Source organism: Lethenteron reissneri, chromosome 50 (assembly GCF_015708825.2).
Source record: "Lethenteron reissneri isolate LAM-NWPU_2019-01 chromosome 50, ASM1570882v1, whole genome shotgun sequence".
NCBI lineage: Eukaryota > Metazoa > Chordata > Hyperoartia > Petromyzontiformes > Petromyzontidae > Lethenteron > Lethenteron reissneri.
This window is the reverse complement of record NC_083828.1, coordinates 591,660-617,699: the sequence shown is the minus strand read 5'-3', so window position 1 is coordinate 617,699 and position 26,040 is coordinate 591,660. Positions and strand designations below refer to the sequence as shown.

The 26,040-nt window shown below is 49.2% G+C and overlaps 1 protein-coding gene across 1 annotated transcript; it reads left to right on the top strand.

Annotated features, from left to right (window-relative positions):
* Nucleotides 1-221: 221 nt before the first annotated feature.
* On the top strand, nucleotides 222-26,040 carry LOC133355201 (synaptotagmin-11-like). Its single transcript, XM_061572561.1, has 4 exons — nucleotides 222-371; nucleotides 9,316-10,025; nucleotides 14,523-14,643; nucleotides 21,052-26,040. Exons 1-4 carry the CDS (start codon nucleotides 338-340, stop codon nucleotides 21,459-21,461), a joined length of 1,275 nt encoding a protein of 424 aa, XP_061428545.1. The 5' UTR covers nucleotides 222-337; the 3' UTR covers nucleotides 21,462-26,040.

Here is a 26,040-nt window from a genome sequence, read left to right as displayed (position 1 = left end):
TCACTTAAGTTAAATAACGAACAAATATGTGATGCTGTAACAAATAAACAGATTTAAAAAAAACAGCAAGTGCCATTAAAAAAAAATGCTAGAAAAAATGAAGAATCCGAGAGAGATGTGTGGACAGCATCGACCCCCCGACCCCCCACACTCCTTCAGTGACGTCACGTTGTAAAGAGGCAGGCCGCTCGGCACGGCGAGACCAGAACGGATCGCGGGAGTGGTGGGGGAGCGCTGGGCGGGCGGGCGTGACGCTGCGAGCGAGCGGGCAGCAGCAGCAGCGCTGACGCCGTTCGGGAGCTGTGCAGCGGATTCGGACGCCCGTCTCGTCTCAGCCATGGCTGTCATTCCGCTGGCATCTTCCGTCTTCGGTAAGAAGGAGGAGGTCTCTGTGTGTGTGTCTGTGTTTGGGTGTCTGTCGTGTGGGTGCACACTTTAGTTTGGAATTCTTGTTGATGTTCCGAGTGAAACATTGTGGAGCTTGCTGTGGGTGTTTGTTTTTCTAGGAGGTCTCGGCGTCGTGCGTGTGGAGATGCTGCTCGCTAACGGAACATGCCCCAAGAGTCTGTTTAAAGCTCTACGGGGAATATTTGTCTATTCGCGTGTGTGGAGTCTCCAAACCCGGTGACTCGAGTTCGATTCGCGCTCACGGCCCACATCAGTGACGATTATCTGAACCAATTCTGGACCTCCTCTAGCTCGACTCGGCCAAAAATTAGTACCTCGAGCACTGCATAAGCTTCAACATTGGGGAGACAAATGCGGCCACCCACCTCCTCGTGCACCGTCCCGGTCTTCAGAGGTGCTCGCTAAGAGCACTTGCCCCAACAGTCTGTGAAGGCTACCGGGGAATCCTTGCCTCTGTGTTGTGCGCACCAGTGGCTTTCATGCGGTCTCACTATAATAATAATAATGGCTTAGATGGCCGTATTGTAGATGTGTCGCAACCCTGGCAAATCGCCCGAAGATGCTGGATGTAATTACCAGCGAAACGTCGTAATACTCAAATTCTATATGTTGTGGATTCACTCTTCAAACACACCGGTGGGCTGAAGAAGTAACTAATTGGCGTTTTGCTAACGTGACACATTTATTACTGATTGGCTGTGTCGGGTGGTGGAGGGTGGCGACACATTTATAATAACGCGATCTAACCCAAACACCTCTATTATGAACGGTCTAATAATGGCATTTGACCCCCTCCCCCCATCCCCCCGCGACTATATAATGACTCGTCACAGCCACCTCTGAGACACACTGAAGCGGTTCTGCTTTCGCTAAGTTGTCCCCACCTGAAGAAGGACGCTTGTGTTGCGCCCGAAACGTCGTGATTTAATTTAGTTAAATTTTTTACCTACGTGACTTTACCGAAAAAACCAAAGAGTATAATGAATACATTTAAATTGAATGTGTGTAGATAGAATTCTAATTGAGTCTGTATAATTAATGAATTCTAATTGAATGTGTGTATAATGAATGAATTAGAAATGAGTTTGTATAATGAATGAATTATAATTGAATGTATAATGAATGAATTATAATTGAATGTATAATGAATGCATTATATTGAATGTTTGTATAATGAAGGAATGAATTCTAGTTGAGTCTGTATAATGAATGAATTCTAATTGAATGTTTAATGAATGAATGTGCACGATTACTAGTGTACATGGCTGTGTGTGTGCGCGTGCGCACACAAATTGTTTTATCTGTTTAATGTGTGCAGTTTTAATACATATTTGATGCACATCACTCACGTGCTATCCTGCATAGCTTGTAAATGTGTGTGTGTGTTTAATATTGGAACCGGTCCTGGGCCTCTTCTAGATCTACTTGGTCTGAAATTAGTAACCTGGTTGCCCTGTGTAAACATTAGTACTACGGAGACAAAGGCGGTCGGGCGTGGTGTAGACCACCCAGCTCCTCGTGGGCCGTGCCGGCCTCCGAGCTCTTGCCCCGACAGTCGATTACCGGCTGTCCGGGGGATTTGTGGTGAGCATTGGCAAGACTCATTTACGGAGGTGTGAAGGGAATTATACTGCGGTTCGCTCCCTCCTCGGTGATGAGATTTGTGCCGGGCCATGTGTTGCGCAACACTCGCTCGCGTCTGCGCGGTCGCCCAGAGGAATTGGATGGCAAGTTACAAACTTAGCCCAGCGAATCACGCCGTCGGCAATTTGTATCTATGTTCAACTTCTTTCGCACCGTACACAGCCAACCACCAATAAGTAGTCAGTCATAGAATCAAAGGTCGAAGTGGTATACAGTATACAGTATGCCAGTGGTGCAGAGTCAGTGGTGGGAATTCCACATTCCTATGGCAGGGGGGAAATTGTGATATAGAACAACCAACGCTGGGCCTTCATCGTCAAGTAGCACTCGTTTAGCGACCCGGGAAGGATGCTAATGCAGAGTCGCTCCCGCTCGCTCGAGCGCAAAGTGCATCGATCGGGACCATAATATGTATTTAATACTCCGAATATTTAATTCTGGCTCATGCTCGGGTGTAATGATTTACTGCTCGTGCAATTGATGCCGGTATAATTAATAGAAGAGAAACACCTGCCCCCAGGTGCTCTGCGTGCGTTGAAGTCTCCTCCCAGTCTCGGGGCAGTAACGAGGGGATGAGTCCCGAGCGGCAGCGCACGGACGGCGAGGCTCCCGCGAGCGAGAGACGTCGACTGGCGGTGAAGCGAAGCCTCCTCCCGCCGACAGTGGCACAAGCTCAGCACGGGCCTCCACCTCCGTTTGGGTGTCACGGTGGCGAGATGTTAAGTACCTCGCCTGGTATACAGGAGATCGTGGGTTCCATCCCCACCCTGTATATGTGGAGTTTAGTTTGCGTGTCTTTCTCTCCGTGGTCGCGTGGATTTTTTCCTCCACATTTAGAATCGATATCACACTTTAGGGTATTTGGCTACTATAAATTCGCACGTGATAAGCCACTTCGTTGAGTTATCGTTTGTGGCCAGGTCGCTTATGAAAAAGAGCAATACAGCTCAGTGTGCCTTACCTGCTAAAATAGAATAATACAAAAGCTGCGGCTGGATATGTTGTGATCTGGAAACATTCCCACGTTAACGTTGTTTAAGTTGCGTCTCGTGTGTAGGCCGCAAGCAAGTCGATAGCCGCATGTATCCTGCATTGACTCAGAAGGACCACAGAATATGTGCACGGTTTAATTTCCAGCGCCGTTGTTGGAGACGCATTAGTGCGTCTGCAACCCTTCTCGTGTCGAAGGCGGTTATCTGCAAGGTTGTTGTTGTCGCCAGAGTTGTTGCTATCATGCGTATGATTAGTCGGTATCAAAAATACACACTCCATATCGTGTCATCGAGCTCCTTGTGCAAGAGGAATGCGTAGTGAATACTGGCGGTGAAGTGTGTATGTAGAACTTATTTCACGCCTTACATAGCCAACTGTGCTAATTGGATGTGCGGTGGAAGGACAACAACCAAACACAAAAATAGTTCAAGATAAATTCGTTTTAAATCGAGGTTTCTAAGTGCATTTCTCCAGTGGCTTCCTAATATCAGAAAGAAGAGCATTCCATACGGCCGCAGAAGCGCATCTGAACGCGCGTGATGCAGTGGCCGTCTTTGTTCGATGGTTAGCAGCCAACATCCACCGCAAGGATGCACCTGAAGATATATTAACTGGAGATTATTCCAGTCTTCATGACCAACACCCCATGCAGATGCATTTAATAGTGAGTCTCAAGACACCTTTTCAGGAGGGTCGTGCTACGCTGGGATGTTAGTCCGGTTCTGTTGTTCGTTAGACTTTGGCTTCGCATCGGAGGGAACCGGAGAATCCGGACACAACCACGACTCAAGGTCGGTGGTGACACTGAAAGCTCCACGCGGAGGGAAATAAAAATCCATTTGCTGCATTGCAACATTATGTCCACCGTGCAAGCCCAAGGCTATGAACAGGTGCAATTGACATGCAGTCTCCCATCCAAGTACTGACGAGGTTCAAACCCTGCGTCGCTTCTGTCAAGAAGCGATGAGATCCCGTGTCGTAAAACCAAGCAAGCCTGACTCTGCTGATGAGGCACTGTGTGTCGAAACCCGTCTAGACTTTGCTGGTCTTGAAACATTGCTGCTGTAATTATGCACTCCAAGAAGGCCATGTGCCTGATGGGTTGTGTTAGATTTTTTTTGTCTGTGGAAAGAGGCGGCTTTGTGAAGGAGACGAATTTTCTGCTCATTATTTTTTATTTCGTTTACAGGTTGGTAGATGATGGTCACCAATTGTTATTAAAAAAAGAATTAGCATTGCAGTTGATCTTCCGTAAAGTAAAACAAGTCAATGGTGGCAGCCCTACAATTGCTTGCACACGTCACTGTTGGCGAAATCTCCCTCCCCTGCGGGGAACTCAAGAGAGCCTTTCTCGTGGGTATTGGGACGTACCCACACTTTACCCCACCGCCACACGTGACTTGCCGATCAACCAACTGCGGTTGTTACTTATTCATACTCCTGGCTGAACAGAGGTGACGGGCTGATTTAAGGAACTTGTCCGTCACTCCAACTGCCATGCCGACGACCTCGTGATCGCCAGCGCAGGGTGCTGCCCGTGTACAGATGACACCAGCGGGGCAGCACTGTCCCAGCGTTGCCACGGGTGTCGTAATGTTCGAGCTGCAGACGTCTTATTTATTGTGTAAATTATCGACGTGAAGAAACAGGGTAAACCGAAATCTAATTAAAGTCGCGATCTCGATGGCGCGGGTGTTCCATTTATCTCTCGGGGAAGCGCAATGAGATATCAGTTCCATCTGCAGACAGACCCAAATTTTGTTTTGAGTTAAAAAAAAGGATTCATATATTTTATTAACTTCCACCAATGTTAACATTTCATCAACAGCAGTGGGAACTGTTTTCTTCGTACATGGGGGGGGGGGGGGGGGGGGCGGGGGTAGGCACTGTTGAATTACCCTTCTACCCCATCAGACGAGCAACATTCAAAACAAAGACCGCCGACATGCGTCAGCTACGATGTTGTGAACTGCTGAAACAATTCATGCTGGACAGCAGGCTAAAGTATATATATACTGCGCTTTATATAGCTGACCTCTTCTGTCTGGTGAACCCCACCGTGTAGATGCGGCGCGCGTACCAACAATATCTGGCAAACCAGCAACAAATATTTAACAGGCATGACTTTACTGCTGATGAGACCCCAAAGGTGGAGAGTCGTCCAGAGGTTGTTTGTTGAACCAGATGCTGCTGGTTGGCATGAGAGCAAAGTGACGATGTGTCATGACAATAGAGCTGTTGCACGCTGTCCATCTGGGGATACAGAATGATGATCATTGGCCTTAGAACAAATTGCTCGGATTCCACTTAATCCTGTCAACATCTCGGAAGCTAAGCAGACTTGAGCCTAGACAGTGCGTGGAAGGGTGGCCACCACGCATAGCGGGCATGTTAAGCAATGTCAATTGTTGCACTGCACTTCTATGCTCCTACATCTATTCGCCACCCACCTTCACACACCCGCAATGACCCAGTGTGGTGAAGTATGGTCAAATAACCCAGGCACGACCTGCATGGCGCTGTGAGGCCTTCATTGAGCAGTGGATTGACAAAGGGCTGTAAATGATTATCGTTATAATTGTTATCGTGTTATAATCGTTATAATTGTTATCGTGTTATATCACCACAACCATAAATGGCAACCATGGTGAGTAACTTTGTTGGTGGGTCACCAACCAGAATAACAACACTAACCACCAACAATTTCTAACATTTTATCTGAAGTAAATAACTAAATAAGCTCATCACAATTTAGCATTACAAATTTAGATTTGGGGGTAATCATATCCCCTTCCCCGTAAGACCACGTTTTTTTGTTATCAGCGAAAATACATTGATTGCATTGTTATTATTATTATTATTAACACAGCGCCCTAGTTGAAAAGGTTGACATTTCTGGACCGTGTCACGGTGGTGAAATGTTAAATACCTCGCCTGGTATAAAGGGGGTCGTGGGTTCGATCCCGACCTGCTGTATATTTGGAGTTTGCTTGTCTCGCTCCTCGTGGTCGCTTGGATTTTTCTCCGGGTCCTCCGGGTTTTCCCTCCAAATTTTTTAGAATCAACATCACGCGTTTAGAGTATTTCGCTGCTATAGATGTCCACGTGATAAGCCACTTCGTTAGCTCTCATTTGTGTCCAGGTCGCTTCTGAAAAAGAAATACAGAGCTCAGTGGACCTTACCTCGTAAAATAGAAATAGCTTTAGTTTTAAATGTCTAAACCCGCCCCTACAGGAAGAGCCGCATTCAGTTTCAAGATTGTTTTTTTCAGCAGGGTCCTGAATTGGCATGTTTGGCCAGCCCTGTTATTTGTGAGTCGTTCTGCCTGTGGGAGTAAACCATGGTACCTGGAAAAACCGCACTCCAACGAGGAGATTCACAGGAAGGCCTCTGAATAAACGTGTTGGGAACCCCGTTTTGCAGTGCTGCCATCTCCTGGCCACACTGCACTCAAGCGGGTTTGAGAGATTCACAAAACTCTGTGATGGTACAACACGCAGCAAGGTCTGCTCATTAATGTCAATCCCAATCCCTGGCTTCTATAACCCTCCATCTAAAACGTCATTGCCGACGCTAACGATGCTTCGCCCAAGTCTTTACTTAACCTCATCACTATCCCGGACGTCGCGAGCTGGCTCAGAGGTCAGAGCTCTGGGTCAGCACCGCTGAGATCCTGAATGTGAACCCAGGCTGCCGCCCGTGATTGTCGCCATCGTCAGTGTGGCAAGTTGATGGCCTCAGGCACCATCGGCAGCACCACCACCTAAAAACACCCCCCCCCCCCCCGCTTCCTCATCAATTGCGTCCGGTACATGTTATTGCTAAGTTTCAGCACTGAGAATACAAAAATAGCAGCTTGACTGCCGTGTGATGAAAACGTTTCCACCCCCTAAGTATGGTGAAGAGATCACTTGAAGACATTTCAGAAGTAGTTCTACCATCGTTTCTTCTGAGTGCCACTCGCTTCTGCACGGATTGACACACAGCTCCTCCGCAACAGTCCCACGGGCTGACGCAGACAGGAACAGGGGAGACAACATTTGGGGAGGAAGGGGGGGTTAAAGAGCCAAGGTAAACGCACACACAATCAAAATTAAGCCATTATTCCCTAAGCTGATCACTGACAACATTAACCTGAACTATAACCCTAAACTCCTGTTTCCTCCACTCGATCCCTACCCCTTGGTCGCCGTGACGACAGAGGAGTGCGAGGCGCCGGTGTCGCTCGCGCGGAGCCGTGGGCGCGTGCCGCGCTACTTCGACAGCCGCTCGTCCATCGCCAAACTTAGATGGGAAACCATTAGCGGGCATGGCTCTGGCAGGCGTGAGACATCTGGCAGTGAAATCCCTGCATCTGAGTAATGAATACAGTTCACAATCATAACCAAGAGGTTTTTTGTTCTTGTTGCAGTTCATTTTCCTTTCCTTATCTCTCACAGACAACTCGCCTCGCGCATTTAGATTTTGCCAACACATATTTATGAAAGTGTATCTGTGTGAACGCTTGGTAGAAAACATACAATAGGAGATTATATATTCTATAGTCACAGTGACCTCCTGCTCAATTGAGCCATTGGTGTTCATCTCCTGTTGACAGTCAGTGGTGTAAATTCGACATTCCTATGGCGGGAGCGAGTATAGTCATACGACAACCGCTGCAGACCTGGACCCCGGAGGGATGATCCCAGTTGTATTATTGTTTATACAATTTGTTTTTATTTTATTATTTATACAATCATTTGTTTTTACTTTACCGGGTAAGGCCCACTGAGCGACGTCGCTCTTTTTCAGAAGCGACCTGGCCTCAAATGGTAATAATAATTTACATTTATTTGTAATGTCTCAAAGAAGTGGCTTATCACGTGGAAATCTAAAGAAGCCAAACCTGTGTTGAGAACCATTGGACCAACGTCGGAACAACGTTCCACATTTACCGGGGTGGGCTGCGTAAACCCGACCCATCCCGGATTTGAACTTGCAACCTTCCGTTTGTGAGCCGTTTCTCTCTGCCGCCTGAGCACGCAGCCGTGTGGAATGTTGATAGCGCCTTGCGTTGTGTGACGTGAGACTTGATTAATGATTTTGCATTATTTGCAGATGCTTCGCGTAATGGATCTACCCCCCTCCCTTCTCTCCGCATCTTTACTTAATGAGCCACAATAATATTTACCAGCCCCGGGTGACACTTCAAAACGTTAAATTGGATACGAAAAAAAAGTACAAAGTAGAAGCGAAGAAGATTGATTTATTTACGATCTTTTTGTTATTTTTAATTTCAATATCAATTACGAGCAGGCGGGAGGAATGTTTGTGGATTTCTAATGGATGATTGGTGCCCCAGTAAACATTGTTATTCTATTCTGTCTCTTTTACCAATAAATCAGTTGGGGGTTCTGCCCATTGGGGACCCGAAGCAGAGATTATTTTTGAGAACCCCTCCCTACCTCCCCCCCCCCAACCCAATTTTGATAAACTCCCGGTGCGATGGCAGAAGAGATATTGACAAGAAATGGAGATGAAGCGAGATGTCTTTTAAATCATCTAGATTGAAAACTAATTTCTTTAGAACTGCTTTTGTGTTTAGTTTGTTGTTCTTCCCCCGCACATTCGATTAGCACGGTTGGCAACGTTTGATTCGAAAGAAGTTCAACATACATACAGTACATGTGTGCGAAAGAGTCTTGAGATAAGAGAAGACCGAAACGGATGAACCAGAGAAGTAGTCAGGTGTGAGAGATGCGGGCAAGAGAGAGAGACAGATGTAGGGATGAGAGTGAAGAGAGCCACACACAAGATGAGAATGAGAGAGATTACATAGCTTGGGTGTTTGTTTATTACAATGTATGTTAATTATATATATCTTAATTGGGATTTGAATTTGAGACCACAACTTGCTGCACTATTTCTCTTGGAGTCGGGTGAGCCCTCGGGATACTTTGCTGCCCCCCGTGAGCTTTCTGCCTTTGCTTATTTAACACCCAGCAACTGCACACCACCCCACCCCTCTGTGCCCACCCCACCCCTCTGTGCCCACCCCATCCCGTGCCCACCGCCTCCCGTGGCCACCGCCTCCCGTGCCCACCCCTCTGTGCCCACCCCTCTGTGCCCACCCCTCTGTGCCCACCCCTCTGTGGCCATCACCTCCCGTGCCCACCCCATCCCGTGCCCACCCCTCTGTGCCCACCGCCTCCCGTACCCACCACATCCCGTGCCCACCTCCTCCCGTGCCCACCCCTCTGTGCCCACCGCCCCCCTGGGCCCGCGTGCAGCCGACACCCCCTCTGTGCTCTTCGGGGTGCTTGGCGTGCTGGCCCTGGTGCTGGTGCTGTCGCTCACTGCCTTCGTGTGGGTGTGCTGCCAACGCGCGCCGCCACCGCCGCAGCGCTCCTTCTCCTCGTCCTCCATGGGCGCTCGCTCCCGCACCCCCTACCGCTTCGTGCACATGCTCAAGAGCGCCCACATCTACCCCGAGACGCTGGGCGAGCGCCGCCACCCGCTCGTCACCCTCAAGCCGCCGACGCGGCTGGAGGGTGGCGCCGTCCCGGCGAAGGCGGTCGGCGCTCCGCTCGAGGCGCCGGAACTGGGGACGCTGTCCTTCTCGCTCCGGCGCGACGAAAGGAAGGAAGCGCTTCTCGTCCACGTCCAGGAGGCACGGGGCTTGCCTCCGGCCGACGATCTGGCCGCCACCGCCGCCGCCACCGACCCATGCGTAAAGCTGCTGATCCTCCCCGAGCGGCGCTACAGGGGGCAGACGCGGGTGCTGCGTGGCACTCGGGACCCGGTGTTCGACGAGACGTTCGCCTTCTACGGCCTGAGCGCCGTGCAGATGGAGGGCTCCGAGATCACATTCGCCGTGCTCAGCTTCGGGCGCTTGTCCCGCGAGGAGGTGATCGGGGAGGTGACCGTGCCGCTGGCAGGCATCGCCGCGGGGCCCGAGGCGGTCGCCTTCTGTCGCCACATCGTCCCACGTGGGATGCAGGTGACGAAACGGCCGCGCAAGTGGAGTCGAGTGCAGTTCGGAATCCGAATCTTTATTTAGCCTGGAGAAATCCGATGAGCTATGAAGCTCGTTTTCACAAATGGTCCAGCAGTTTTCACAGATGTCCGGTAGTTCATATCGACTCCCCGCTGTTGCCCATAGGTCACTGCCCCCACCAAGCGCCGTCAGATTCGGCGGGGCCGGTTTTTATAGTGAGCAAGCAATTGCAGGGCCGCACTGCCCCCGCTGACAGAAGGGGCTTCCACGAGAGAGAGCCTCTCCAGAGGGTGCTTTCGCCTTTTCCCCACACTGGTTATTGGACAGAGGCGGTGGCGTGGAGTGATTTGAGAAGCACCGTTTTTCGACCGCCACGCCGGGAGACTGAATTGAACCGGCGACCTCTGGATCCCCGGCCCAACGCGCCGACTTACACAGCAGCATTGCGACGCTCCGTAGCTGCGGTCACGTCAACGCGCAAGTTGCCTTCGAAAAACTGTACACTATTTTAAACTATAAACTATTTTTTATTTAGCAGGTAAGGCCTGCTGAGCTATATACAAACGAGTGACGCTGCAGGGAATTGTATTGTTTAACGCTGATCTATGTTCAAGCACCATCTTAAGATCTCCTTGGTGTTGACGCGGTTCTTTTTGTGCAGGGTTCTGTTGGCTTCATTGCCGTGAATTGGATTTGGTTTGCTCTGGCCGCGTTGGCGAGACCCAGACCTCTCTTTCAAAACGAGACGCCTATCATGGCCTCTTGAGTCCTCACCCGGCTCAAGAAAATCAACTGGAAATAAATCCAAGTCGCACCCTACCTTGAATGGATGGGATCACAGTGGGGTGGCACTCGTGTTGGCTCTGGCAGAGCAAGCAGCACTGTGGGCCACCCGCCCGCAAAGTGTGTTTTTTATGACCCTAGTTCACTCACACTGTCCGAGAATCGGATTTGTGAAAGCGCCGAGTAAATCCACCCCTTGTGCCCTTCTTCTCGTGTTTTTTTGCTTTGCGATGCACATTTCAGACAATTCAAATGTGGAGTCACGACAATGGAAAATCGCTGAAGTATTTCCTGTCCTGTTTCCCGTTCACACAGTGCCTACGGTCTGCGCTCGAAGCCCGCAAACTGCAGTTGTGCGCACACACACAAACGATACATCATTGTCCCGCGGGGCGATTACCGCACGCGCCACGTACCCTGTGACCCGAGTTCGATTCCCGGTCACGGCTCATGTCGGTGGCGAGTTCCATCAGAACCGATCCAGAATCAGAATATGTATTTATCCTGGAGAAATGCGATGAACTATGAAGTTTTTTTCCCACAGATTTTGCCCTCTCCTACGCCCCTTCATCAACTCGAGCTGACGAGCGTGGTGAAGTATGGTTGAAAAAAACACCACGAGACCTTAATTTATTGGTAGATGGAGAATAACTGGAATTTATTATGTTTGAATTTATAAATAAAACACAATTTTTTCTCGGAACGAGCAGCCGCTTTGCAAGAAATAGAGCTGCAATTTTTTTCTGTACTTTTTCAGCTCACTGCCACAAAACAGTACAGCATAAAAAATGTAAAGCATCGGATAAAAAATACATGAATATGCTGGAGGCAGTCCGGGCACCCCAGGTGTGTACGCGCTACCTACCGCCCACTCCTAACCGTTCTTCCCTCGACCCAGAGGCCTCATGGCTGCACGGTTAAGCAAATTATCCGGCGATGCTGCTTCTGCTGCTGTTGGCATTAGTACACAAGCACAATGAATAAAAAATCAAACGCACTCGTCAATAATAATGCCGAGTGTGGCTTTAACAGAAACAGTATATAATAGGTGACTTGCTCTTTATTAACCAATTTAAATAGTCACGCAATGGTAAAAAGAACACTGTGTTTTGTGGTAAAAGAAAATCAGTGTCCCCAACAGTTCCGCTACCACTTCCCACGGGCCTGTGGAGACCAACACCAGTGGCCTCGGCACCACGTGATGGGAGCCATTGGTCCACTCCTCCTGCCCCGCACCAGCGGCAGCTCCAGAGCCATTCTCATTGCCTCCCCTTTATCGCTTACCAGCACGTGCCACAGCCACCTGTCCATGTACATAACATATGCCTGTGATGTACATTTCTAACCTTAGCATGCTTTTGCTTAATTTTTCAAACAACTTGAACGTTTGGTCACGACTAAGGCAATCATTGTGCTCATTCTCGTCACATTTACACTTCAAACGTTACATTCTATGTTCACATCGTGCAAACAATATTTTACACGTAATTTTATTTTACACGTAATGTTATTTTAGACGTACTTTTAAAAGAACTGATTGTACAGTAGTTTTCACGCAGCGCTCTGAACCCTGTGACCCGAGTTCTATTCCCCGCCACGGATAACATCCGTGAATCAGAATAAGAATGTTTATACTGGAGTAATCTGATGAGCTATAAAGCTCTTTTTCAAAGATGTCCAGTAGGTGGGGTGACATCTGAACTGATCCCACTCTTTGCCCACTTCACTAAATCGGACTGACCACGACGGTGAAGCGTGGGGACCACGGCCCTAACTCTGCACCTGCACCGGTGGCATGTCCGGAATCCCTTCTCATCACATCGTCTTTGTCTCTTCTCAACGCGTGCCAAAACCATCGGAGTGTCGCCTGCCTGACCTTCTCTACGATATTAGTGAACCCCCTGCTATGGCTGTAAATCCTTCATTCCTCCTCCCCTCCTTTAAGAGATATTGCCAATATCCATGGAGGCAGCAGAGATATGTTCAGCCCCCAGCGCACCCACCACCCACTTCCACATAGGCGCTCACCTTCGTCAGCACCCTTTAAATGTGGATTACAGGTGCCTTGACAATCAGGGTTGAGGAATACGTGTGATAAAAAAGCTTTGCGTTTTATTTGTCAGTCGGCGCCTGACTACAAAGTCAGTCCCTGTGGCGGGCGACTTTTGTCCTGGCAGTTGAATGTGTGAGAGAATAGAAAAAAAACTACAATATGACTATCAAATGAAAGATTGGCTGTTATTAAATTTCATGAACTGCGACCTACACATCAAAATGTCACGTCTCCGTCTGCACTGTGCATGAAACATTAATCGTACTTTAAATAACCATGAGTAGAAAATGTATTTTTATATCAGCAAGTTTCCAAAGAAAGATTCAAAAACAGATACATTTAATTTTCACATCGCGGTAAGGCATGTATGTGTACATACACACATATATATGTGTATGTACACACACATAGATATATGCAAATTGATGATGCCATGGTGTAATGGTTAGCGCGCTGGCCCTGCTGTTTCAAGAGGTCGCTGGTTCGATTCCATCTTTCATAGGAAACTTCTTTTTTTAAATATTATTTTTGAAATAGAAACTTGAAGAAATCCTTCTGCTTCTGTCCATCCAGCAGTTGAATTGGGTGCTCCACAGTCCATCGCGTGTGGTACGGTTCAGTGTGATTACTCCTAACCACAGTTTAGACGTTTGGTGAACACCCTCCAGAAAGGCACTCTAGAATTCTCTCTAACAGGGGCCCCTTCTGCCAGCGGTGGCGTGAGCACAGAATTGCAGCGCTGCACCTTTTGACCTTTGTTACGTGTAAATTAATGGGTGTACATTAATAATTTTACAACACGTTACGTAATTCTTAATTGATGTTTGGGTTAGGCCACAAAGTGATCTGACTAATATTCTGTTGTAAGGCCCTCCACCACCCAGCACAGCCAAAAAAATTAAATTGTCACATGCACGGGTGCTTATCGGGCCCATTAAGATCGTTTCGGCTCGTTCACTGGTAAGTTCTCAAAACCAGATTTTAGCAGCAATTAGATTCGCGACCTTTCACTTGAACTCACATCAATTTTCTCCATCAATAATAACCCTAAAGCATTTTTATGTTAACGTAACACAATTTTCTATTGGATTAATTATTACGGAATTATTTTTTCCAAGCTAACTTTCGATAATATAAATGTATTTAATTGAATATTGATTTGTGTTCGTGCCCTGTTGTTCACTTCTTCCTTACGTGGTTGCTTTTTGCTCCGGTTCCTATTCTCCTCGTCGTCGTCGCAGTGCTCATGTTCGTGATATCACTTTTGGTCATTTCAGTGACCCAGATCACTCTTGCAAAGTGAGCTCATATCCTGGTCTCTTGAGTTCTCCTTGGGTTACACGAAATTAAACAAAACTAAGATGAGAGGCAGGACCGCCCTGACAAAGGATTGTTGAGATTCAATGAGCCATTCCTCGGTAAGATCAACTCAGAAATTCCAGGAATATCACAAATAAAATCCAGGAAGTCAGAATGTATGTATGTTGAACTTCTTTCGCACAGTACGCAGCCAACTGTGCTAATCGGAGGTGTGGATTACATGGGCTGTGAACACCTCCGTGTTAAGTTACCACGTTATGTGTCGCGGTTGTGTGGGATATTATGCTTTTATCTTTATTATTATTATTATTGTTAATGTTATTCATGTTATCTTGTTCTTGCAGAAACCTGCCGGGGTTGGAGAGCTTTTGGTCTCTCTGAGTTTCACGCAGGCCGACAGCCGCCTGACCGTGGTCATCTTGAAGGCCCGGGGTCTCCCCAAGAGGGACACTGGCTCGTCGCTCGGTATGTAGGGGAGGGCAAAGTGGATTGTCCCACACTGCTGCTCTCAGATGCGTCCCTGCAGTCTCTCTGTGTTTTTGTTCGTGTATCTGCAGCGTCTGTGTGCGTATGAATGAGTGCTGGATTCTTGAGGGTACAACTCAAGGCGTGATTATTATTATCATGTATTCCATTGTTTGCCCAGGCAAGCCTCAATGAGTCCTGCCAAGTTATTCACGGGGGGGGGGGGGGGGGGGCAGCGTTCGATGTTGCTGTGTAGTCCAAATGGAGTCATTTGAAAGGTTGTTTTGTAAGTATTGGAATGGCTGGTCAACACCAGTTACATTTGATGTTTTTTTTAGCTATGGGACAAAACCAGAGAAGCCAGAGAAACTCCATGCGGCAAAGGGGGAGAACGCACGAAGCCGCCACAGAAGAGCACCCGAGTCAGGAATGGAACCCAGGTGCTTGTTGCTGTGGGGCACGAGTGTTACCTCTGGACCACTCTGCCACCAAATTAACCCAATAATCCCCTGTGGGCTGGTGTAACCAGCAGGTTCCTACCAGTATTAACCCTTTCCTGTTCCGAGACGTCTGCAAGTTGCAGGATGGGTCCCTCTGACTCTCAGAACGTGCAAGCTGTTAACATTAATTCCATTTAGAGCGCGCCGTTGCTTTGAAAGACGTTGTACTAACCTCAGAGAACCGTAGTGACATGACCGCATTCTATGATAGCTCTCGCCAAACTGTGCCACATGCCCTCCTACATGGCCTCGTGGGAGCCTCGGTACCGATAAAGTTATTTTATTTTGGTTTTTCTTCCGGCTCCTTAACAATAACGCACACGTACATCATCTGAATGGTATCCGAAGACAAATTTAGGACGTACACGTACGTCATCGGAATGGGAAAGGGTTCAAATATTTATTAATGACCAAGTGTGAGCTCATCGACACGTGTCAGATGCATAGACTCTGACAGAAAATGGAACAAGAGCAGAAATGTATGGCGGGGAAGCGTGGAGCGATATGTGCCTGGACCTATTCAGGGAGACGCACAGAGGGACACACGCAGCAGAGAACCAAGTCAGGTCAGAGATCGCAACGGCTGCAAAGGGAAGTCGGTGGACTTGGGCAGCACAGATCCATAGACGGGAATGCGGCTGACCAACGTGGCTGGTGAGAACACACCCAACAGGGCGTTCCCGGCGGAGATGGAGCTCTGAAGTGCTGGAGGCAGATGGGTGGTGACAGTGTGGGGAGGCCTTCATCCAGAAGGGTTGACGATGATCGGAGCTGACGATGATAACGATGATGACCCTAAGAGCCCAATGAGCTTCACGTGTTTTTTAAAATATTTTTCAAGGGAGGCTTGGATCACAAATTCAGACAAATACACAATTAACGCAAAAATGCAACAATTCCAAAGAACGAAAAAGTAAATATGCAATAAAGTACCATCATCTGCACGGATAAAACAAATCAAGATTGAAGAGAGTATAAGTTTAACACGTAGGCTTTCACGACCAATATCATCCATAATACAGGTTTTTTTGGGGTTATATCGCGTAAATGTATATTTATATAAATATACATGAATATCTACGAGGTTAGATCGCATATTTATATATTCATGTGATCTAACCCCTGACAACGACCTGTATTGTGGAAGAGAGAGTCTCTTACGGTCGTTTTAAATTTTCGTAAACGTGATTTGTCCAAACAGACAAGTTACGTTTGAATTATGTTAATTTACTTATAGAGTAAAAGTTAAACCTCAGTTAGAAACGATAATTGAGCACGGACGTGGCGTGAATGATAATAACGGCTGCGTTTCCCCACTATGGGATGAAAGCACAAACCTCAAACGCCGTATTGAGCGCTCTGAAGCTTTGTGCTTGTGGCACACGATGGGACCGGGAGTCGAGTCAATTCCGCAAAAGAGTCAGAATATTTATTTATAACTGGGGAAGGAATCCAATAAGCTATGAAGCTCTTTTTAATTGATGCCCAGTGCGGGCGTGTCGGCAAGTTACAACAACAAACAAAACACAAACACGACAGCAGTGCGACATGGAGAAACAGGGTAAGCAAGTGGTACAATATAATTAATGTATTAATTAGTGAGTTATCGAAGTCTGACTTATCGACATTAGACAAGGCAGCAGAAAGCACAACACAGTTGCAGACCACACCAAGACAGCGCCACACAGCAGTAGCCCTCAATACAATGGCACATTGACATTGAACAATCGACGAGCAGGTAATGGTCAACGTTACAAAACACATTTGCAAGTGTGACTGTATCCAGCACGAATCTACTGCTCCAGGATCTGTGTTTAAAGGGCAGCAGGCACGGGGCAGCAAGATTAGGGGGAGAGTGAAGTTAGGCTGGGAAGGAAGTCCCCGAGGCGGACAAAGAGGAGGGCACGGTTCGAGACGAGCAGCAGTCAGAATCTTTATATCTTGGGGAAATCCGATGAGCTGTGAAGCTCTTTGTCACAGATGTCTAACATGTCTCTCTACATGTTGAACTTCTTTCGCACCGTACGTAGCCAACCGAGCTAATCGCAGGTGCGCTGGGGTAGGACAACAAACTAAACACAACTAGCAGTTCTAAAAAAAGCAGTTCAGTAGGGGCGGGTCAGAGAGTTACACAAAACAACAACACTGCAGGAGTGTAAATGATAGGAACAGGAAGGGGCGGTGGGGAGGGTGGTGACTGGGCCAAGATGTCGGGGATGATGTGAGGGTGGCAGTGATGATGAGAGGGGAGGAAGAGACGGAGAAGAGAGAAAGAAGAAACGAGCAGAAGTGAGCTGCACGGAGCAGCGTGTGTGTATGTGTGTGTGCGCGCGTGTGTGCGTGTGCGCGTGTGTGTGTATGTGCGCGTGTGTGTGTGTGCGCGTGTGTGTGTGCGTGTGTGTGTGCGCATGTGTGTGCGCGTGTGTGTGCGTGTGGGTGTGTGCGCGTGTGTGTGTGTGCGCGTGTGCGTGTGTGTGTGTGCGCGTGTGTGTGTGTGTGTGTGCGCGTGTGTGTGCGTGTGGGTGTGTGCGCGTGTGTGTGTGTGCGCGCGTGTGTGTGTGCGCGTGTGTGTGCGCGTGTGTGTGTGCGTGTGTGCGACTCAGCCTCAAATAAGTACCTGGTGCAGTGTGTAAACATTGCCACTAAGGGAGACAAAGACGGTCGGGTGTGGTGCTGGCCACCCACCCTCTCGTGTACCGTTCCGGCCTTCATAGGTGCTCGCTAACAGCACTTACCCCTACAGTCTGTTAAGGCTATATGGGGGATCTTTGTTTTCTTTGTGTGCGCGCGTGTGTGTGTGTATGTGTGTGTGCATGTGTGCGCGTGTGTGCGTGTGCGCGTTCATAGGGGGCGATGTGGGGAGGTAAATAATTGGCTTTGGCATAATGACAGCATGAGTAGACTGCAACTATATTTCGCATCTGTTGAAAAAAACAATCACTCCTGGCATATATACTCATTAATAGGCAAGTTAACGGAAACTGTGATGTGATGTATATAGTGCAATGTATCTGATCCATAATTCCAAGTGTGCATCCCTCCACGCTTCTTTGCGCATGGAGAGGTGAACGCGATCACTTTTAACTGAAGAAAGCCCAAGGTGGGCTTGGGCAGGATGTGGCACGGCTCGACGGCACGATGGCCAACGGTCAAGATTAATGAGCGAGTGGCGGCAATCCAAGGGAGTGGAATGTGTTCTGGAATGCCTCCGCTGAGCAGACGGAGCGACGACATCAGTGTGACACATTGTCCTGCCCCCATTGTCGTGCCCCCATTTTGCATGTCGTGGATTTACCCTCCAACACACCGGTGTGCTGAACCAGTAACTAGTGGTGGGTTTACCGACACATCTATATTTACACTATATAAACAAACAAACAACCTTTATTACGGACGAAATCAGGTCGTGCTCAGGCACCTGGGTAAATTGTTACATCGCAAGATGGCGGTAGGTGGTCGTGGCTTTGGGGAGGCCTTCGTTCAGCTGCGGATCGAGTGTGGTTGATGAGGACGATGAGTCTATTTGTTGCTGTAAGTGTCCATGATGCGAAGGCACTCCGACGAGCTCTTCTTTGTGGCCGGGTCACTTCTGAGAAAGAGCGACATAGCTCAGTAAGGTTTGTGTGTGCCCTTGCCAGTGTGCTTTACCCCAATTACACATGATGATGAGCGCTTGTGTTGCGTTATTTTAATCTAATTTTATTTGATTTATATTTTATTTCCACATACGTGACTTTACCGAAAAAAACGAGTATAGTAATTTCTGCAATCACAAAAGCTTCAATTCTAGATTAATTCACCTCTACGAGGAGGTACCTTTACAATTCTGTCCAAAACATCTTTCCCTGTGTTGTCTTCTCTACGTATGTATCTCTACTTGTTGCTATTTTGCTTCGGTGTTTTGTTTACCGTGGTCTGTGTTTTCGCTTTTTCCTATGTCATCCCTCCGTCGTCGTTTACCCATGTTTCCTCTGTTTCCTCTGTTGCCCTCTCCGCCCCCCCCCTCCCCTCCTCCACCTTTACAATCCGATACATTACGTTATTCCTCCAGGCGTCTGTCTGCGTGTGCCTCTCCATGTGTGCACGTCTCTTGGTGTGGTGTTGCTCTGGTTGCCCCTCTGTGCTGCTCAAAACATCTCTCCCTGTGTGTCTTCTCTGTGTATGTAGCTCTTGTACCACGTGTCTGTTCACGAGTCCGTGTCCTCTACTTACGTTGGTATGTTCAGCCCAGAGGATGTGAACAAAAGATTTAGCAGTCTTTTGAAATACGTGGTCAACCAGGTTAGTGTCTAACTGTGTCGTTGGCCGACTGGTTTGCATCACATGATGTTTCTAAGGTTTGTTGAGTTCGCGTCTCCCATCTTCCTGCTGTATTTGCCTCCGTGCAGTTTGGCGTTCTCTATGTGCTATGTGCGTGATGTCCCTCTGTGTGTGCCCTCGCTATGTATTTTACCCCATGCCACCCGATGAGCGCTTGTGTTGCGTTCGAAACGTCGTGATTTATTTAAATCTAATTTTATTTTCTTTATTTATATTTTATTTCCACATACGTGACTTTACCGAAAAAAAAACAACTGAGTATAGGTTTAACTGGTGAAGTAAAACATAAATTCGAGTGGAATGTTTAGAAAGGCTTCACCACCTCCGTTATCTCCTCTGCCCGTGGCTGTCCCCTTCTCCTGTCGAGGTGTTGCGATGGTGCCCCTCGCTTGACAAACGGAACCACTCCGGTCTCACCCACGTGATGCGTGCGTCCCACTCTTTGTTCCGTGCGCGGCGTTTCGAGCCTCATTGGCATTCAGACGCCCACACACGTACAAGTGGTGCTGTGGCGTGTCGGTGTGGTCTGTGGTCTGAACAAGTTAATTATTTCAAACAACAAAACAATTATTTCACGGAATTAATCAGGTAATCTTGAATCTGGAATTGGATTTGCACGAATCATTGTCTCGTAAGCCGGAGGGTTTTTTTTTCTGTGAGAGTCAAACAAAAAGGTTTGCCATAAATATTTCTATCACCATGACTTCCAGGGCAATCATAGCTACTCACAAAGTCCAGCATAAATTGTTATTTCTTTTTTGATCGAGCAATCAGCGGCGTAAAAGCTGCTCGCGTCGTCTCCCAGGGGCATACAATTCTTGTCCAGACCAGCCACGGAATTCAAATTTCGAGACCTCGCAGAAGAAGACTGCAAGGCTGGAGCCAATGGAACCAATTAGCGCTCCCAATTAAGTTTTGGCTGTGAGGATGTTTCAAGTAATCTCGATCCTCATTAAACATTCCCCTGCAATTGCTACTGCGTGTCATAATGTTCCGACGGTAACATGCCTTGCGAATTCCAATTCGTTAAAAACCTCACTTTTTGCGTAACGGTCAATTAACCCCGATTAGCTAAAGCTACCGGCAAAGGCGTGGCGGTTCCAACCAAGAACCAAGTGGCTTTGGGGAAGGGGGCTGGAAGGGGCTGGAGGGGGCAGACCCCCCCCCCGCCCCCCGCTTCCTGCTCAAGGCTTAGTCCCTCATTTCTGAGTTGCTGTCGCCAAGTCAAACAATGCCGGTGCAGCCTTTGCTCATAGACACGAGCGCCAGAGCAGAATGCACGACAAACACCAGCAGATCGCATCGCTGCTCTTTCACTTGAGCGTTCCTTTAGAGACTTAGAAGACTGGCCGTGTCGTTTCGAGCTTGTCCAAGACTGTGTCCTGTCCTCCACTGGGTGTTTGTATGCTCCCCCCTTTATAAAGGGTGCGTGTGGGTACTCCTGCCTCTTGTCGAACGTGTGGCCAAATATCCTGCAGGGCTCCGCTCTGGTGGACGCCCTTGCACCAGCAGCATCGTCCGCAGGCAATCGCAGGGCTGCGCCTTTGCCCTTCTCCCCCCCTTCAACGGAGGCTGCGGTGCGGTGCAGGCGCGGCGTGCGTGAAGGTGAGCGCCTTCGCCGGGAGCGAGCGCGTGCTCAAGCGCAAGACCCGCGTGCGCCGGGCCTCCTCCGGAGCCCTCTTCAACGAGTCCTTCGAGGTGGCGCCGGGCGGCGGCGGCGGCGGCGCCACCAGCCTCGAGCTGCTCGTCGTCGTGCACGCGGGAGCCGGCGACGAGGAGGAAGAGGAGGAGGCGGGGGAGGAGGAGGAGGCGGGGGAGGAGGAGGGCGACTCCGACTCCGCCACAGCCGCCGGAGCGGGGCCGTCGCCGCTGGGCCGCGTCGTCCTGGGCGCCGCCGCCGCGTCCCCACGCGCCCGCCAGCACTGGCAGGAGGCGCGCGCCGGCGGGGACGCGGCAGGCCGGCCGCTCGCCCGCTGGCACGCGCTGCAGCCGTGCTAAGCCCCCTCCTCCACGGCCGAGGGGTGGGCGGCGGCTCGCATCGCTCCGACACGTGGCGAGATGCGGCGACTCGCGGCGTCGCATCTCGCCTCGACGCGCTCGGAGTGCACCCCCCGAGCGGAAGAAGCTGTCCCTGCGTGGCACAAGGTGACACGGCAGGTGGCCTTCAGGCGGGCATTCGTCTGCCAGTAGGGGGGCCACGTCGCTGTGTTTGTGTGTGTGGAGTCTCATTTGAGTAATTTGCGGTGTAATCTTTCGTATTTTTTAAATTTGGAGCATAATGCCGGTGGCACACGATGGTGCTACTCTTGCGAATCATGTCAGGGGATCATTATCGACTGTAATCGAAGTAGACGGCGCATAGCATTTGTACGGCTTATACACACGCCGCAGTCGTAACCAAGGCAGCTGCCCCGTTAGAACCACAAACCTCTGCAACAAGCGGCAAACGCGCTACCACTGGGAGCACGTGACCACGTGTTGTACAGCAGCATGATGTTCGAAGTTTCGCTGCACGTGCTGGAAGCTGCAGGAGCTCCACGGGCTCTTGAAGAAGCACGCGGCAAATCTCGACTTAAAGTTTTCGTCACTGAAGCAATTCATATTCTTTGGGTCTTTCGGTGAAGTCACGTAGATAGGTTCAAAGAAAATAACAAACAACTGCGACGTTTCGATCGCAACACAAGCGGTCGTCATCAGGACATATCTACGTGACTTTACCGAAGGACTCAAACCATATGAACACCCGGCAAATGCAGAGAAACGTCGGACATCACGTTGCATAACACGCGGCCCAAAAGCACATCGGAAATCAACGTAGTAGCGTAAGCTCGCTCTCCTTTTAAAGATTTACAAGCTGCGGACTATGCGACGCGTTTCAACGTACGTTTGTCCTCAAAGGTCTTCAAGCGGCAGTCTAAACAGCGGTAATTTACGCTCCTGTTTGTGTCTCTCAAGTTTTCTTTTTAAATACATTTGGCCGGTTTACAATCGGGCGAGTCAAATTGTCGCGACACAAACTTCATACCAACGTTTCGTTCACTTTGGATCATCCACACGAAAGTTGTGGTAATGGATGGACGGAGCTGATGCATTCACACATTCGACCTTAGTTTGAAAATGTAAAGCAAATGGTGATGGTGGTGGTGGCGATGAGGATGAACCAGGGCGATGGGCATGCAGTCGGTGCTGGAGCGTGTCACCACGTCTGGCAGTCCCTGCCCTGAATTTGACGTGGGAATTAAGAGCACAAATTGCCACTTTTCTCCAAAAAATACAACAAAGTTGTAGACCTCTCTTTCTGTATTCGCTGCGACTGGATTGAGGTGCCCCATTAGAAGGCTGGCAGGGTGGTGGCGTGGTGGTAACACTGGCACTTCACAGAAAACATTAACCTGGGTTCGATTCCTAACTCGGGTGCTTTCCTGTGCGGCGTTGCTCCGTTCTCGCCTTATTCTGCGTGGGCTCCATGTGGGCGCTCTGGTCCCCTCCCGTCGATAGAGAAAACAAAACCATTGGAGCTGGCGTTGGCCAAAGCATCGCCGTGCCGAAAAAGTACCTGCAAGTATACTCAATTAGGATTACACAAATACAACATCGCCCCCCACCCCAACCCCCCTACTGTGAATAATTTGGCAAGACCTTCCTGACAAGAGTCTTGAGACGCGGCGAGGCTTTCCAGGATAAGCAAAGCGTAATAATGCTTCATCACTCATTAATTGGCCAGAAACGTCTTTAATATAGAGAGGACGACAACCGCCAGGCTGCCTTCCATCTCGCCTGTGGCTCCTCGGTGTTTACGAGATGCATGACGACGATGCCAAATAAAGACCTTTTGCAACGAGTCAAGTCTGCAATAACCCCAGGTACTTGTGGTGGGCATGCAAACAAACATGCTCTGATATATGTATGCATTGTCTTTGAAACGGTTTGGCCTATACCGGAGCCAGCCTCGTTCCGACAGCCTCGTCTCACCAGTGTCGCACCAGAGAACGCCACGAGGAGAACAGCACAATGACAATGCAGCTAGCGGAGCATTTTGAGCTCAGTCAAACCTATTCTTATTTTTATTCTTGTTTTTCATAACGCAAACCGCTAGCTCCGCAGCCGTCACAGTTTATTCCCATCGCGATCTTCGCGAGCGGCAAGGTCGCGCCAGAGCAGCATCTGCTCCCAGGCCCCGTGCTCTCTGACGCTCTCCCACGCAGAGCCGCAAATATCATATGGGGCAAGTCCCTGGGGCCCGGCGGCGGCATCCGTTGTCTGGCAGCGCTCCCGGACGCGCGGCGAAACCTCGTGGAGAAATGCACCCCGGGAAGCCGCGGGCAAATGAGCACCCCATTTCTTTTAATCGGAGTTTGTGTAAAAAAAAGTTCAATTACGCTCGTAAATCGGTCAGTTGTGTACATATACCTGTAAGTGTTATGTTGTGCTTGTGCCGTACTGCGATGTTGGTCCTGCGGAGGTGTTGGACATGGGTTTGATGCCTAGTTAAGGCGGTCAAATTAACCTGGAGTTGTTAATTTTCGTAATTGGACTTGCCAATCAGAATGTCCACACACCGTTAAAAATTGATTTTCGATCGGCTGCTCACTTGCAGCGGGTTCGAGTACGCGTGTTCCTTGTCTCTTTCACCTACTGCGACTAGCGAGGGTGTCATGTCGGCATCCATTAATTGACTAATATTGATTCTTAAGCTCACGATACCCGCACGGAATCGCAAGTGTGAGAATCGATGTTTTTCAATTGGGTACATTTTGTATGCGATGGCTTCTCGTGACTCCCTGAGCCAACTGACCGGGGGATGTATAATGATGAGTCATAGATTCATATATCTATACATGTCGATTTCTAGCATCGAGTGGTGTTCGTAAGAATTGGTTTTGGTTCATTCAAAATGTTGTCAAGTTATTCGCGAGGGATACGTCCCAGAGACGCTCGTGCTTAGCAATTGATTATAATAAACAAAGTAAATAAACATTAATGTTAAAATATTAAATTATATTTGGTCATTTATGTACCTTATGTTGAAGTTATGTTGCACGGTACGTTGCCAACTGTGCTAAAAGGATGAACTCACCTGATCTCATTATTATATATCTCATCACTTTGCCTCTCTCTCTCTCTCCATGCAGCCGTGTCGAGATCCAGATGTTCTTCACACGTACCCAAAATCGTGGATAGCAAGTTGGTGAATAACGAGGGAAGACTGTAACGGATGCTGCTACCACAGCGGTGTGACGGTCAGCACGCTCAACTTGGCAATTCAGAGGTCACTGGGTCGGTTCGATTTCCCGGCGCGGCAGTTGAAACGATTGGAAAATGAGTTCAGAAATCCCCCGTGCCCCCGTCCACCAATCCAGCAGTGTAATTGGGTGAATACCAGCGGGCCTAACTGGGTGAACACCTCAGTGAGTTGACCAGCGGGCCTGACTGGGTGAACACCGCAGTGAGTTGACCAGCGGGCCTGACTGGGTGAACACCGCAGTGAGTTGACCAGCGGGCCTGACTGGGTGAACACCGCAGTGAGTTGACCAGCGGGCCTAACTGGGTGAACACCGCAGTGAGTTGACCAGTGGGCCTGACTGGGTGAATACCGCAGTGAGTTGACCAGTGGGCCTGACTGGGTGAATACCGCAGTGAGTTGACCAGTGGGCCTGACTGGGTGAATACCGCAGTGAGTTGACCAGTGGGCCTAACTGGGTGAACACCGCAGTGAGTTGACCAGTGGGCCTGACTGGGTGAATACCGCAGTGAGTTGACCAGCGGGCCTGACTGGGTGAATACCGCAGTGAGTTGACCAGTGGGCCTGACTGGGTGAATACCGCAGTGAGTTGACCAGTGGGCCTGACTGGGTGAATACCGCAGTGAGTTGACCAGTGGGCCTGACTGGGTGAATACCGCAGTGAGTTGACCAGCGGGCCTAACTGGGTGAACACCGCAGTGAGTTGACCAGCGGGCCTGACTGGGTGAATACCGCAGTGAGTTGACCAGCGGGCCTAACTGGGTGAACACCGCAGTGAGTTGACCAGCGGGCCTGACTGGGTGAACACCGCAGTGAGTTGACCAGCGGGCCTGACTGGGTGAACACCGCAGTGAGTTGACCAGCGGGCCTGACTGGGTGAATACCTCAGTGAGTTGACCAGCGGGCCTGACTGGGTGAACACCGCAGTGAGTTGACCAGCGGGCCTGACTGGGTGAACACCGCAGTGAGTTGACCAGCGGGCCGTTTGGAAGAGGTCTGGCTAGCTTCAGCGAGCAATCGCAGGGTTGCACATTTTTATTTTTACCTTCAATGTTGCCTGGACTGTATTGGCTTTGCCCGACTCCTATAGTCACTGGCTGCCATTGCATTGTTCATAATATGAAAACAATAACAATTGATTCCTGAATCGAATCAAATTTCTTCAATGCATTGGATCACCTCGAGGTTGGTTGTGGGGTTGTATTACCACTTCTGCTGACCTTAACCTTTAGATATTTTTTTAACCTCTTTACATCCTTGTTACCTCTCACCTGGCTGCAATTCTCAATATAAAGGTAATTATGTTTTGAGCCATGGCCGAGCAAGAAAATGTGT